This window comes from Girardinichthys multiradiatus, chromosome X (assembly GCF_021462225.1).
Source record: "Girardinichthys multiradiatus isolate DD_20200921_A chromosome X, DD_fGirMul_XY1, whole genome shotgun sequence".
Taxonomy (NCBI): Eukaryota; Metazoa; Chordata; class Actinopteri; order Cyprinodontiformes; family Goodeidae; genus Girardinichthys; species Girardinichthys multiradiatus.
Window position 1 is genome coordinate 9,172,168 of NC_061817.1, and position 15,255 is coordinate 9,187,422.

Genomic DNA, 15,255 nt, shown 5'->3' on the forward strand with positions numbered 1-15,255 from the left:
TCAGGATCATATAACAGTGTTCTGGCGCCCCCTGGTGGCTCAAAGCAGGTCTTCAAGGTCTCTGGGAAAAGGATATTTCGATAACTGATGATAAACTAATTAAAGTTTGCAAACCTAAAAGCTGTTTTACATGATTGGGTTCGTTGCTTCCATGAGAGCATCATTAAATGTTGCTCTTACATTTCACGTGTTTTATTAACTGCAGTAAAACAGAATTATGTGCCGTTTAGTGTTTATTCTGGTTCTTTTGTTCAGATATAATAGTTCCTTTAGATTAAGTGAACTACAGCGAATGACATTTTAACTCAATGAACAAAACCAGAATGTGCTGTTAAAATAAAGTAGTGGATTCTAAAACCGCCCAAACAATTTATCTTCTGATTGGCCGGTTGTATTGCTCACTGTCCAATCAGGGTGAGGTGTGAAGATTGTGGGAAAACTGTCACTGGCAACTCAAAATAACAAAAAGGAGTAGCTGAATTTTAAAACAGTTCTAACTTGTACCAGTTATCAGATGTTAACCTGAATCACAAATGAGTCTTTTCTACATCTATGCCAACTTCAATTCCTCAAGTACTTAATTGAAAAAAGCTCAATTTAAGGGGTGCCAAATATTTTTGCTGCAAAATGTGTCCTTTTGTCACTTTCATCATAATACGTACATTTTAAATTTTAGTATTTCAAGGCCCAGCACCCAATTTCTAATAGAGAAACAAAATGCTTCAAAAAAAGAACCCACTCTAAAAACTTCAGTTTTAGTTCGGAGCCACAATATAAGCATTTCTTCTTTTTAATTAAACATAACTCATACAATTTCAACTGAACTGTTTTATTTATTTTGCAAAGTGAACCACATATAATCATACCAACAAATACTTAAGTATATAGATTAGCCATTTATCCTATTTTAGACAAATAAGTATCCAGAAACAGCTGATCATAGTTTTGGCTCTGAAGACATCATGTGGCACGGAGTCAGTCGGATGAAGGTGATGAAGACCATGACCGACTGAGGAAAGGAACAAAAGAAAATGTGAACTGGAAACAAACCAAAGCTAGCTAACAGGCCGTGAGTGGTAACCCGAACAGGAGTTTGGAGAAACAACCTGAATTCTGGGTAATGTAGTTAAACTTTAGGGAGCAGAACAATCTCAAATGACCAGGTTTAATTTTTTTCCCCACCACCTGCTAAGACATCACCAACATGTCATAAAAAGAACAGAAGGTTTACAGCCAAACATTGAAGTTTGTTTAAGGCAGACATCCAAACAACACCAAAATGGAAGTGTTAATATACTTAACAGCAGGCTCAGCATGAAGAAGACATTTTCACCAAGGGGCATGTGGACAGGTCAGGATTACTTCAGATTCCTGTGCAGTATTTCTGCCTTGAACAATCTGTAAATTCAAGACAGACTGAACTGCTATATTTGGGTAGTAGGACGTTTGGAAAAATGGGGCAGATCACAGGGAAATGTTTGATTTCTGCATACAATCTGCCCTGAGCAAGCAATACTTAATTTTATTGGCAATGTTTTGAAAAAAAAAAAAATTAAATTCACGCAAAATAATTTGGGAAGTTTGTTACATTTCCACCCGTTTTAACAGAATCGACAAATCAGTCAGTTTTTCCTTCAGCCAACAGCCGAATATAAAAGATGACGATATTTAACACAATGAAATCAGTGACTAAAATGGCACAGCAGTGTATGCTTTAAGTAAAACTTTAAGGACAAAAAAATAAATAAAAATAGAAATTGAATGGCGCGAACCAAGTTCACAGGAGGGGCAGAAGGAAAGCAGGAGAGACATTTCAAGTCAGCAAAATGAAAATCATTTCAATCCCAGAGAGCTTTCTACTAACTTATGAACGGATGCTACGCCTGGTTCAGTTCATCTTTTCCAACAAAAGGCTTCCTGGAATGATCCGATTAGAGATGCACCAAACTTCCAGCCAATTTTCGCTCGATGGACCGTTCCAAGATTTTTTCAAGAGTTTAACAAAAACAAATAAGATAATGGTTAGGGATCTGTGCTTTGATGGATAGACGGGGATGTTCTAGTACTTCATTTCTTCTAGATTTAAAGATGCAGCACATTTTACTCTAATTTTTGCTTTAGTCCTTTAAAGAAAGGGAAAAAAAAAGCTAAATCGGCTGATTAGAAATAAAGAAAACAAACTTTAAGAAAAAGACTGATTAGTGCATCTCTATTTATGGGGATAATCAGATCACAGGTGTGGCTACCAGGGTCTTTTCTTTCAATCTTCTAATTAACTTAAAACCTTCATAAGACCAGTTCACATGTATTGTACCACAACTAGTCAAACATACTCATTTATTTGACCTCAGTGTTTGCTGTAATCCATCGTGAAAGGACAGAAACAACCAACATTTTATGAATGAAACGTGCCCCAGAAATATTATTTATTATGAAGGGGTGGGGGACGGACAATTAGATTTATTTATGCAAAACTCCCGTTGACATGAAATGCTCCAACATACAAGCCCAGCTTAAGAGCACCTGATGTGCACCAATACAACATTTAGAATAAATTAAATAATTTCCTCACACTGGGATAGCCACACGAACGTGCCATTGGCTGGAATAAAATGTTTTACTCTTTTTTTTTTTTTTAAAGCACTTAAACACAAGCTGGCCTGCTTGGGGTTAAAGAACAACTATGTGGGGGAGGGGGATGGAAGAGCCGATTTGCTTGCATGAGTTAGAGGAGATGGCTAAGTGCGAAAAATTTAATAATTACTGCAACTCATCAGAATTGTCACCCAAACACACAAAGGAGCAGCTGCTCTCAGGATAAAATGCAGGGAAAGAGAAAGAAGTGTGTCGGACAAACCGCAAGACAATTTCCATTATCAAACTAACATAAAAAAAAAAAAAAGCTGAGCAAAGAGTTTGTGTAGAATTAACTTGGCTGTTCCAGCTGCAAAGAGTGGCAATTAGCCTATAATCTTAACACTGGTGGTTAAACAGAAACATGACTGGAGACCGAGTCACAACTGAAGCAGGGCAGAAAGATGAAAACATGGTCTGAATGTCCAAACATTAATATCCAGCTGCTAGATGTCATCCACCTAACAGACAGAGATATGCAACCGGCTACCAATGCCACAAATGTCCCAAATGTGATGCACCACTGTCAGGCAACAGGAAGTAACAGAAAACACAAATAGGTTGTCTGACCAGGAGGCGAGCCTTGGACGAGCATGGGTCCAACATTTTTTGGCGAGCAACTCAATTCACAGAGTCCGACATTTGATCATGGCCCTCTCTTCCTTATTAAGGTGATGGGTGAGGATGACAGCCTGGGAGGGGAGGGAAGCGCGAGCACGTACACACACAAACACACACGTGTCGGAGATTAAGTGGCTTTTTGCTTGTTGGACAGCACGGCGTATTTCCACTCATCGAGAACTGTCTACATCCCAGAATTAGTAAGTGACCTCCTTCTTTGTCTCCTTTCCAGGGCAGCTTGGTCTGAGGAATCTGTGAGGCAGTCCAAACTTCCCACTTAGTTATGCTCTCTCTCTCTCACACACACAAACACACTGCTCTGATTGTGGATCTGTACTTAGTGTTGGGAAAGAAGACAAGGAACACAATTCATGAACAAATGCTTCAGGTCTCACTTTCATTTTCAGCCCAGACGCTAGGAACTCTATATCCATCCTGGGTTTGAAGACTTCATCCCAACCTTCTCACGCAGGCAGGCAGGCCGACAACAGATCAGATCACCCTGTTGCGTTTGTGCGTAGGGGAGTCTGTAATGACGTCACTACACTGGGTGGAGTTACGTTTCCTGGTTCCTCCTCCCCCGGCGGTAGCAGAGCCGGTAGAGTCCAGATGTCTGGCCATCTCTTCTGTAATGAAAGTGTTCAGATCGACGTCTTGGAGCCCATTACGCCTGCTGCGGCACACCGGCCCAGAGCCAGAAGAACTGCCTCCACTCGCGCTCCCTGTGTTACTGCTGCTCCCGCTGACGTGTGTTGGAGAGCCCGGAGCACCGGAGCGCACGCTGATGCTCGCCATGGCCCCACTCAGACCTGAGGAAGGACGGGGAGACACCAAGCAAAAAGGCATTACTGAAAGATGACAGGTAACAAACATACATTCACATGAGAGCGAAAAAAAAAAAAAAAATTCTCCTTCAATTTCCATTTATTGAATGAGAATATTTTTTTTATTTCGCTCTCAGACCATATTTCGCTATTCAATTTTGATTTATCCCGTCCCTGAACCGCCACCTTAACGTGGTGGAGGGGTTTGAGTGCTCGAATGATCCTAGAGGCTATGTTGTCTGGGGCTTAAATGCCCCTGGTAGGGTCTCCCATGGCAAACAGGCTCTAGGTGTCGGGTCAGACAAAGAGCATTTCAAGAACCCCTCATGACGACGATTAAATCGAGACACGTGACGTCGTCTGGTACGGCGGAGCCAGGGTCCCACCCTGGAGCCAGGCCATGGGTCGGGACTCGTCGGAGAGCGCCTGGTGGCTGGGTTGCTCCTTGCGGGACCCAGCCGGGGCAATCCCGAACGAGAGACGCGAGGAGTGGGCCCACCACCTACAGGGGGAAACGTGAGGATTGGGGGGTGGACGAAGGTTGAGACCGCGGCGGCCCGATTCCCGAATGCTTAGGCTGGCTCTAGGGACGTGGAATGTCACCTTGCTGGGGGGGGAGGGAGCCTGAGCTTGTGCGGGAGGTCGAGAGATATCGACTAGAAATAGTCGGGCTCGCCTCCACGCACAGCGTGGGCTCTGGAACCCATCTCCTTGAGAAGGGCTGGACTCTCTTCTACTCTGGAGTGGCTCACAGGGAGAGGCGGCAGGCTGGTGTGGGTTTGCTTGTTCCCCACCAGCTCAGCCGTCTCGTGTTGGGGTTAACCCCGGTGGATGAGAGGGTCGCATCCCTGCACTTTCGGGTTGGGGAAAAGTTACTGACTGTCGTTTCGGGCTACGGGCCGAGCAGTAGTGCGGAGTACCCGGCCATCTTGGTGTCCCCGTCAGGGGTGCTGGATAGTGCCCCTGACAGGGGACTCCATTATTCTCCTGGGGGACTTCAACGCCCACGTGGGAAACGACAGTGACACCTGGAGAGGCGTGATCAGGAGGAATGGCCTCCCCGATCTGAATCCGAGCGGTGTTTTGTTATTGGACTTCTGTGCTAGTCATGGATTGTCCATAATGAACACCATGTTCAAACATAAGGGTGCCCATCAGTGCACTTGGCACCAGGACACCCTAGGCAGGAGGTCAATGATCGACTTTGTTGTCGTATCATCAGACCTTCGGCCGCATGTTTTGGACACTCATGTGAAGAGATGAGCTGTCCACTGATCACCACCTGGTGGTGAGTTGGATCCGCTGGAGGAGGATAAAGCCGGACAGACTTGGCAGGCCCAAGCGCATAGTGAGGGTCTGCTGGGAACGTCTGGCAGGGATATATTCAACTCCCACCTCCGGGAGAGCTTTGATCAGATTCCAGGGAATGTTTGAGACAGAGTCCGAGTGGACCATGTTCTCCACATCTATTGTCGACGCTGCTGCCCGTAGCTGCGGCCGTAAGGTCTGTGGTGCCTGTCGCGGCAGCAATCCCCGAACCCGGTGGTGGACACCGGCAGTAGGGGACACTGTCAAGCTGAAGAAGGAGTCCTATCGGCTGTGGTTGGCTTGTGGGACTCCTGAGGCGGCTGACGGGTACCGTGAGGCCAAGCGTGCTCCGGCCCGGGCTGTGGCAGAGGCAAAAACTGGGACCTGGGAGGAGTTAGGTGAGGCCATGGAGAAGGACTACCGGTTGGCCTTGAAGTGATTCCGAAGTGAAACCGTCCGGCGCCTCATCAGAGGGAAGCAGTGCTTCGCCAACACTGTTTACAGTGGGGGTGGGGAGCTACTGACCTCGACTGGGGACATTATCAGGCAGTGGAATCAGTACTTCGAGGATCTCCTTAATCCTGCCATCACGCATTCCCTGGTGGAAACAGAGGCTGGGGACTCAGGGTTGGACTCTTTCATCACCCAGGCTGAAGTCACCAAGGTGGTTAAAAAGCTCCATGGTGGCAGGGCTTCAGGGGTGGATGAGATCTGGCCTGAGTACCTCAAGTCTCTGGATGTTGTGGGGCTGTCATGGTTGACACACCTCTTCAACATTGCGTGGCGGTCGGGGACAGTGCCTCTGGATTGGCAGACTGGGGTGGTGGTCCCCCTTCATAAGAAGGGTGACTGGAGGGTGTGTTCCAACTACAGGGGGATAACACTCCTCAGCCTCCCTGGTAAGGCCTACGCCAGGGTATTGGAGAGGAGAGTCCAGCTGATAGTCGAACCTCGGCTTCAGGAGGAACAGTGTGGTTTTTGTCCCGGCCGTGGAACACTGAACCAGTTCTATACCCTCTACAGGTTACTCAAGGGTTCATGGGAGTTTGCCCAACCGGTCTACATGTGTTTTGTGGACCTGGAGAAAGCATTCGACTGTGTCCCTCGTGATGCCCTGTGGGGGGTGCTCCAGGAGTATGGAATCGGTGCCCCTTTACTAGGGGCCATCCAGTCTCTGTACGAGCGGAGCAGGAGTTTGGTTCACATTGCCGGCACTAAGTCGGACCTGTTCCCGGAGCATGTTGGACTCCGGCAGGGCTGCCCTTTGTCAAAGGTCCTGTTCATAACTTTTATGGACAGGATTTCTAGGCGCAGCCAAGGGAAGGAGGGCGTCTGGTTTGGGGACCAGAGGATTTCGTCTCTTCTTTTTGCAGATGACGTGGTCCTGCTGGACCCCTCTAGCCAAGACCTACAGCATGCGCTGGGGCGGTTCGCAGTGTGAAGCGGCTGGGATGAAGATCAGCTCCTCCAAGTCCAAGGCCATGGTTCTCGACCGGAAAAGGGTGGCTTGTCCTCTTCAGGTTGAAGGGGAGTTCCAGCCTCAAGTGGAGGAGTTTAAGTATCTCGGGGTCTTGTTCACAAGTGAGGGAAGAATGGAGCGGGAGACCGACAGACGGATCAGTGCGGCTGCCGCAGTAATGGGGGCGCTGTGCCGGTTCGTTGTGGTGAAGAGAGCTCTGAGCCGAAATGCGAAGCTCTCGATTTACCGGTCGGTCTACGTTCCTACACTCACCTATGGCCATGAACTTTGGGTCATGACCGAAAGAACGAGATCCCGGATACAAGCGGCTGAAATGAGCTTCCTCCGTAGGGTGGCCGGGCACTCCCTTAGAGATAGGGTGAGGAGCTTGGCCATCCGGGAGGGGCTCGGAGTAGAGCCGTTGCTCTTCCACATCGAGAGGAACCAGTTGAGGTGGCTCGGGCATCTATACCGGATGCCTCCTGGACACCTTCCTCGGGAGGTGTTCCAGGCACATCCCACCGGGAGGAGGCCCAGGGGACGGCCCAGGACACGCTGGACGGACTACGTCTCTCGGCTGGCCTGGGAGCGCCTTGGGCTCCCCCCGGAGGAGTAGGAGGAGGTGTCTGGGGAGAGGGACGTCTGGGCGTCTCTGCTGCCCCCGCGACCCGGTCCCGGATAAGCGAAGTACGAGAATTTCCATTTATACTGCCATGCGAAAGTATTCCTACCCCTAAAACTTTTTCTACATCTTGTCACAAGCAATGAGAAATGTTTATGCATCTGATTTGGATTTTATGTGACACAAAGAAGACCAACACAAAGAAGCACAGTTTTAAAATCTGACAGAAAATGTTGTATTATTTTAACATTTAAAGTGTGGTGTTCATCTCCATCAAGCCCCACTGAGTCGGTACCTTTTGCAGAAAGTTACAGCTGTTAGTGTGTATGAATGCTTCTTCCAGTTTTGTACATTTAAAAACTGACATTTCAGTCTGTTAGTTTTTGAAAAATGGCTCAAGCTCAGTCACATCGGATGGAGATAATCTGAACATTAGTTCCTTTAAGTCTTGCCACTAACTGGTTTTACAGGTCCTTCTAAAAAAATTAGCATATTGTGATAAAGTTCATTATTTTCCATAATGTCATGATGAAAATTTAACATTCATATATTTTAGATTCATTGCACACTAACTGAAATATTTCAGGTCTTTTATTGTCTTAATACGGATGATTTTGGCATACAGCTCATGAAAACCCAAAATTCCTATCTCACAAAATTAGCATATTTCATCCGACCAATAAAAGAAAAGTGTTTTTAATACAAAAAATGTCAACCTTCAAATAATCATGTACAGTTATGCACTCAATACTTGGTCGGGAATCCTTTTGCAGAAATGACTGCTTCAATGCGGCGTGGCATGGAGGCAATCAGCCTGTGGCACTGCTGAGGTCTTATGGAGGCCCAGGATGCTTCGATAGCGGCCTTTAGCTCATCCAGAGTGTTGGGTCTTGAGTCTCTCAACGTTCTCTTCACAATATCCCACAGATTCTCTATGGGGTTCAGGTCAGGAGAGTTGGCAGGCCAATTGAGCACAGTGATACCATGGTCAGTAAACCATTTACCAGTGGTTTTGGCACTGTGAGCAGGTGCCAGGTCGTGCTGAAAAATGAAATCTTCATCTCCATAAAGCTTTTCAGCAGATGGAAGCATGAAGTGCTCCAAAATCTCCTGATAGTTAGCTGCATTGACCCTGCCCTTGATAAAACACAGTGGACCAACACCAGCAGCTGACACGGCACCCCAGACCATCACTGACTGTGGGTACTTGACACTGGACTTCTGGCATTTTGGCATTTCCTTCTCCCCAGTCTTCCTCCAGACTCTGGCACCTTGATTTCCGAATGACATGCAGAATTTGCTTTCATCTGAAAAAAGTACTTTGGACCACTGAGCAACAGTCCAGTGCTGCTTCTCTGTAGCCCAGGTCAGGCGCTTCTGCCGCTGTTTCTAGTTCAAATGTGGCTTGACCTGGGGAATGCGGCACCTGTAGCCCATTTCCTGCACATGCCTGTGCACGGTGGCTCTGGATATTTCTACTCCAGACTCAGTCCACTGCTTCCGCAGGTCCCCCAAGGTCTGGAATCGGCCCTTCTCCACAATCTTCCTCAGGGTCCGGACACCTCTTCTCGTTGTGCAGCGTTTTCTGCCACACTTTTTCCTTCCCACAGACTTCCCACTGAGGTGCCTTGATACAACACTCTGGGAACAGCCTATTCGTTCAGAAATTTCTTTCTGTGTCTTACCCTCTTGCTTGAGGGTGTCAATAGTGGCCTTCTGGACAGCAGTCAGGTCGGCAGTCTTACCCATGATTGGGGTTTTGAGTGATGATCCAGGCTGGGAGTTTTAAAGGCCTCAGGAATCTTTTGCAGGTGTTTAGAGTTAACTCGTTGATTCAGATGATTAGGTTCATAGCTCGTTTAGAGACCCTTTTAATGATATGCTAATTTTGTGAGATAGGAATTTTGGGTTTTCATGAGCTGTATGCCAAAATCATCCGTATTAAGACAATAAAAGACCTGAAATATTTCAGTTAGTGTGCAATGAATCTAAAATATATTAATTTTAAATTTTCCTCATGACATTATGGAAAATAATGAACTTTATCACAATATGCTAATTTTTTTAGAAGGACCTGTAGGTCCGGACACATTCATGTTTTCATCTAAACCATTCCATTGTACCTCTGGCTGTATGTTTAGGGTTATTGTCCTGCTGAAAGGTGAATGTCCTCTGAACCTCTTCCCCTGTCTCAAGTCTTCCACCATTCCAACCAACTTCTATTAAATAAAAGCAACCCCTCACCAAGATGCTACCATTACCATGTTTCACAGTGGGAAGATATAGATTTTCCACCACAGACAGCACTACTCACACATAAAAAGTGTAATTTTGGTCCTATGTAACCAGAACATTTTTACACACGTTTGTCAAGTCTTCTGCATAGTTTGAGCAAACGGGACTACTTATGGGGTTTTTGTCTCTTCCTTAAAAGGCCAGATTTTTGAAGTACACACCTATTCCATTTCCTGCCAACACATTCTCCAGCCTGAGCTGCAAAGCTATGCAGCTCTTTGAACGTTACAACGGGCCTCTTGGTTGCTTGTATGATTGATGCTCTCTTTGTCCGCACTGTCAGTTTAGGATGATGGCCGTGTCTTGGTAGATCTGCAGTTTGCAAAACTCTTTCTGTGCTCAGATGATGGATAGAGCAGCACACTGTAACATCTTTAAAACTTGGGGAGTCCTTTTATAACCCAACCATAGGGTTGCAAGGTATCAGTAAAACCAAACATGACATCCCTGACCTGCTGTATTTCTTGATTTTCTGTCCCCTTAAACACATGAGGTCTTCACAGTTTTGTTTTATTAATATCGAAGTAAATTTACCCATTTGGTGGACACCATTACGTAGTTAGGCAATTGGCTTCACTAGATTATATGCAGGGGATGGGTGTATAGGGGGTGAATACAAAAAGGGCACCACACCTTACAGATCTGTAATAATTCCTTCAACATTAATTGTGTTGTTCATCCAATAACATTCACTGAAGTTTGTTGTAACAAAATGTGAAAATATTCAAGGCGTACAATGTGTAGCATTCAAAATACACCTTTTGGATGAGGTAAAGTCTAACCCAGCCTCGAAAAAGTATTCGAGTAAAATGAATGATTTCAAAATGTCCTCAATTTAAGACAACATGTGCACTGTTTACTCAGCAAAGCAGCCCAAGTACTAGAAAACCACACAAATATCTCCAAGCCTTTAGTTTAATCTTCCAAGGTGACAACTGTACCACTCTGGACGACTTTGTCCAGACAAAGTGGAATCTGCGACAAAAGGCAGAAAAATCCAGAGTAGTTGTTTTCAAAGACAGTGTGTAAACAAGGGGCGTTTCCAAAGAGTTGGTGTTAATGGAGATTTGTGGATTTAAATCAAAAACAACCAAACTTGTGATTTAGTCTAATGTGCTCTGTAACATGCCTGTAGTGGGAGTTAAAATAGGACCAGCTATCACTATTGGCCAATGCAGACACACCCCAGCAAAAGAAACATATCTCATGGTGACATGTGGCAGAGAAGCATTACTGAAGCATGCTATCACACACAGAAACAAAGTCACGTGGTTCCCATCTGTACCATATAAACTACTTTACCATAGATGTCATGCATTGGCTGTGTTAGTGGATCAAACATTTACAATAAACACCAGCCAATGGCAGCTTCTATCGACACAATACTTCCCATATGTGCCAGTAAACATAATGTATCAGATTGCAAGACTATTTGCTGTGTCATAGGGACACTACATTTTCCGTACCATGCAGAGCTATGGCCTCCCTGAAGGGCTGCAGGTCCGTCTCCACAGACGAGCCTGTCTCAGCTGGGGAATTAGCCCGGCTGGGGGCCACCATGGCCAGCCGAGAGTTGGTCCTGCTGCTTCTGTGTGGTGGGGCTTTGCCACACAGAAAGCTGATAAGATCCTCCCTACGGATGGTTCTTCTGCGCTTTTTCACCCAAGCCAGCATATCCTGCAATAAATAAATCAGCTGTATCTGATATCTGAGTCTTTGGTTTTTATGGCATGTATGGTAATATGAAGTCAACTGTTTTCTACATTGCAAACAAATATGAGGGGAATGAGTAAACACAAGATAGCTTAGTTGAGAAAACGAAAAAAAAAAAGAAGAGCAACAAAAACATAGACCTACCTTGTTACGTCGCTGGTGACCTATCTGGATGCCTCGGTCACAACTTCTCTGATGGGCTTCCACACTCTCTGTGATAGAGAACATTACTGATCATTATCTGAAAACCCTGCAATCATGGATCTAATAATACAATAATAATAATTAAAAAAAACTAATCAATCTTAATAGTATAGTACTATAGAGTAAAAGAGCAACAATAATACATGCTGCGCCTTAAATTGTCGCATTACGACCGCAAACTTTAATTCATTTTTATAGAATTGTTTGGTGATAAACCAACACAAAGTAGAATTTAACTGTAAATTGAAAGGAAAATGCTACATGGTTTTCTACTTATTTTTTCAATTAAAAAGTCTGAGAAGTGTGTTGTGCATTTGTATCCAACCCCCTTTAATCTAATACCTTGTAATAAAATCCTAATTAGTTATATAGTTCATCTATGAGTAGTTTAACCCCAGGAGAAATGCAGTCGTTCATTGATATTCTCAGAGGTTTGTTAGAGAACATCAGTGGAAAGATAGCATCATGAAGACCAAGTAACACTGGAGACAGACCAGGGATGAAGTTTGAGAAGTTTAAAGTCGGTCAGGTTATAAAACCGTATCTGAAGCTTTAATCGCCTCAGGAAGAACTGTCCTATGAATCATTGGAAAATGAAATACATATGGCACACATGGTTGTCCAGCTGGCAGGCAAGGGGAGAATTAATCAAAGAAGGAGCACAGAGGACCATGGTAGCTCTGGAGGAGGTTGACTGCTCATGTGGGGAAAAAACTGTCACACATTGTGACTGCTTTACTGTAGCATGAAGAGGGAAGTAAGTTAAAAGGAATATGGATGAAGCGAAGTTCAATGCAATCCTAGAATAAAACATGTTACAGGCTGTAAAAATACTTGAGATTGGGATGAAGGTCCACATGCAAAGCTGGTATGGACATACCCCAAAAGACTTGCAGCAGTGAATACTGTGAGAAGTGGTCCTTGAAAGCATTGGCTCCAGGGGACTGAAAACAGATCTGCAAATCCCATGACACAATTATAAGCTACTTTGTAGAGCTGCACTACATCATGAATATATTGTCATCATTGTGTGCAACATATATCTGAGTGCATTAATTGTGGGCCATTATATTTTAAAGTGCCATCAACGTGCATTTTACATGCCAATGTAATATTCAGCCAGCTGGACAGTCTCACGGCAGCATTTGCTCGCACTGTACAAAGATGACATTGCCCAAAATCCTAAAAGGTCAGAATGTAGGAAGCACAGATTAGAAAGAGAAGAGAAAAGACAATATGTTTATATCACAACCGTTAGCACCATTACATTATTTTCTTATATCATGGAGCCCTACTACTTTGTATTGGTCTAGACAGAATTTTAAAAACCTACCTTAAAGTTTATGGTTGTAACATAAAGGTTCAAGGGGTGTGAATACTTTTTCAAGGCACTGTAATGCATACTGTATAAAAACTAAACAAGCTTAAATTGACCATGAGAGTTTAACTTAGTATTGTAGTACTGGCCAATTTTGCTCTTACTTCTGTACAAGTGTTTCAGTTTCCCCTGCAAATACCTGATCCTGTGAGGTCTATTCACTTAATCCAGCAATCAATGCATTGACAAAAGTGCCCATGAAGACCTCGTCTCACCATGGATCCACAAAAATGAGGACACCTGTTCAGTTCATCGTCTGATGGACCAGCCAATAAAAGCATGTCTGGGTACACTGATAGCCAGTGTTTAAACTAGTGGCATGAAGTCTAAACAACTTTCACCTTCAGTGGGAAGCAGCTTTAAAAGCATGTGCTAATCAGATGGATGGTTACCTTTGTAAAGGTTAGTTACTGCTGTAGCAGCATTCTGAAATGGCACCCACAGTGACAGGCCCTGCTGGTGGCATACCCTGTCTGTGAAAGAGAAGGCAAATAGTGGGTTACTGTACACTACACAACATCGAGCTTTTACATACAGACTCCCTGTGAGGCATATGTGACTGAAGCACAGCGAGGGTTGGGATTGAAGCGAGGTTCACTTTTAAACGCCATTTTGTCTGGCCTCTACAACTGCAGAGATGGGGTTTGGCATAAAAATAGATGTCAACACACAGCTAGACGGCCAACAGGGCAGCGGAGAGAAAGTACCGAACTTAACTGCACTCTCAGCAGCGAAGTTTATAAGTAACGTGAAATACACATACAAGATGAAAAAAATAGGTCAAAATTATTGTGGTTTAGGTGTATATATATATAAATACCAGACAGTTAAAGTAGGGAACCAATATTATCCTCGCCATCTTGTAATTTTAACGGTTGCCAAAAGCAGCCTCTAAATCAGCAAGAAACCATGGGTTTATACAACAATAACCATACAGTCATGCACTGTTATTAAACTTGTAAAAGACAGGTAAAAGAAATCCACTTTCACACTTATTAGCATTTGTTAACATTGACAGTCAGCTGGGAATGTCGCGTAGCTACGACTGTTGTTACCATCGCCATTTTGTAACAACTTGGCTAATGTTAAGTTAGCTACGATCTCCTTAATGTCAACAAACTACACATTTTAAAAGGAAAGTAGTCGCTAACATGTATTTATATAGCTAAACTTGATTTGCCCAGAAAAAAATAGCGTGGAGCACTATATATTTTTGCGAAAAGTAAATGCTAATCGCTGGCAACCACAAGCCAGCTAACTTTATCTTAAAAAGTCACCTGTAAACGTTATTTCTAAAACCGGCTAGCAAGTAGAGTAACAAGCTACCTAGCATTTAGCTGACAGTTACTGTAGATACAGAGCCAGGCTGCTAACCAAGTGGCAGATGGTAAAATTGCTACATATATCTCGCTCACCCATAACAGGCTGAAAAGAATGCGTTGTTTTTCTGACCTTTGTATAATTGGGCTACGGCAGTGGCGGAGTTCTGGAAGAGATGCCATAGTTTATCCTGGTCGTTGTCGGCCTCCTCCTCACCGGGGTCCATCTGCTCGGCTTCGGCTAAACATTGCCGCTCCCATTTTGAGAACCAGTGCTCTGGTCCGTGTTCCTGTATCTCCGAGTCCCCGTCTTCCTTCTTCTCCTCCATTTAATGCAATAGAGCGCGGAGGAAATTCGTTTTTTCTAACTTTTTATTTGATAGTATTTGAACAGCATATATAGATTTGTATACATAAAGTCAAATATTAAATATTTCTTCTTTTTGTCCTCTAATGTAGCACCGCTCCCTCACCCGACTATCTCAGAAGACAAGCCTAGCTAACTATTTTTCTCTACTTGCCGACGTCTGGATATATACAGGACACACTATCGTGTTATGTACTTCACCCCACCCATTGCTACAGATGTCAACTACGATTGGCCACAATAACACTGTGGGTGGGGTTTAGATCTTTACACTTTATGATTGGCTTTCCGACACGTCCATCCCGGAACTGACAATGGAGCTAGAGCTTCAGACAGTTCTAGTTTTGTTGCGAAATCTGCTTTTAGACTGTAAAATCTGAGCTTTTTATATTCTATTCTACTCTATTAAATATTACATATTTACATTAGAAATTAATCATCCTGTTTTGTTGTCATGTGCATTTAGTACGTAGTTTATGAAAAACATCCTATGAAACATATTTTGCTCTCC

The 15,255-nt window shown here is 44.2% G+C and overlaps 1 protein-coding gene across 1 annotated transcript; it reads right to left on the reverse strand.

The window, feature by feature from the left end:
• Positions 1-813: 813 nt before the first annotated feature.
• LOC124862647 (telomere attrition and p53 response 1 protein-like) lies at positions 814-14,900 on the reverse strand. Its single transcript, XM_047356693.1, has 5 exons — positions 14,511-14,900; positions 13,451-13,531; positions 11,621-11,688; positions 11,230-11,440; positions 814-4,064 (listed from the first exon to the last, which is right to left on the reverse strand). Exons 1-5 carry the CDS (start codon positions 14,704-14,706, stop codon positions 3,748-3,750), a joined length of 873 nt encoding a protein of 290 aa, XP_047212649.1. The 5' UTR covers positions 14,707-14,900; the 3' UTR covers positions 814-3,747.
• Positions 14,901-15,255: the final 355 nt, after the last annotated feature.

Coding starts and splice junctions, on each gene's coding strand:
- LOC124862647 (XM_047356693.1), bottom strand. CDS start 14,706: ATGGAGGAGAAGAAGGAAGACGGGGACTCGGAGATACAGGAACACGGA. Junction 11,689..13,450: donor AGTAACTAACCTTTACAAAG/GTAACCATCCAT, acceptor TCTCTATCACAG/AGAGTGTGGAAGCCCATCAG. Junction 11,441..11,620: donor GTCACCAGCGACGTAACAAG/GTAGGTCTATGT, acceptor TATTTATTGCAG/GATATGCTGGCTTGGGTGAA.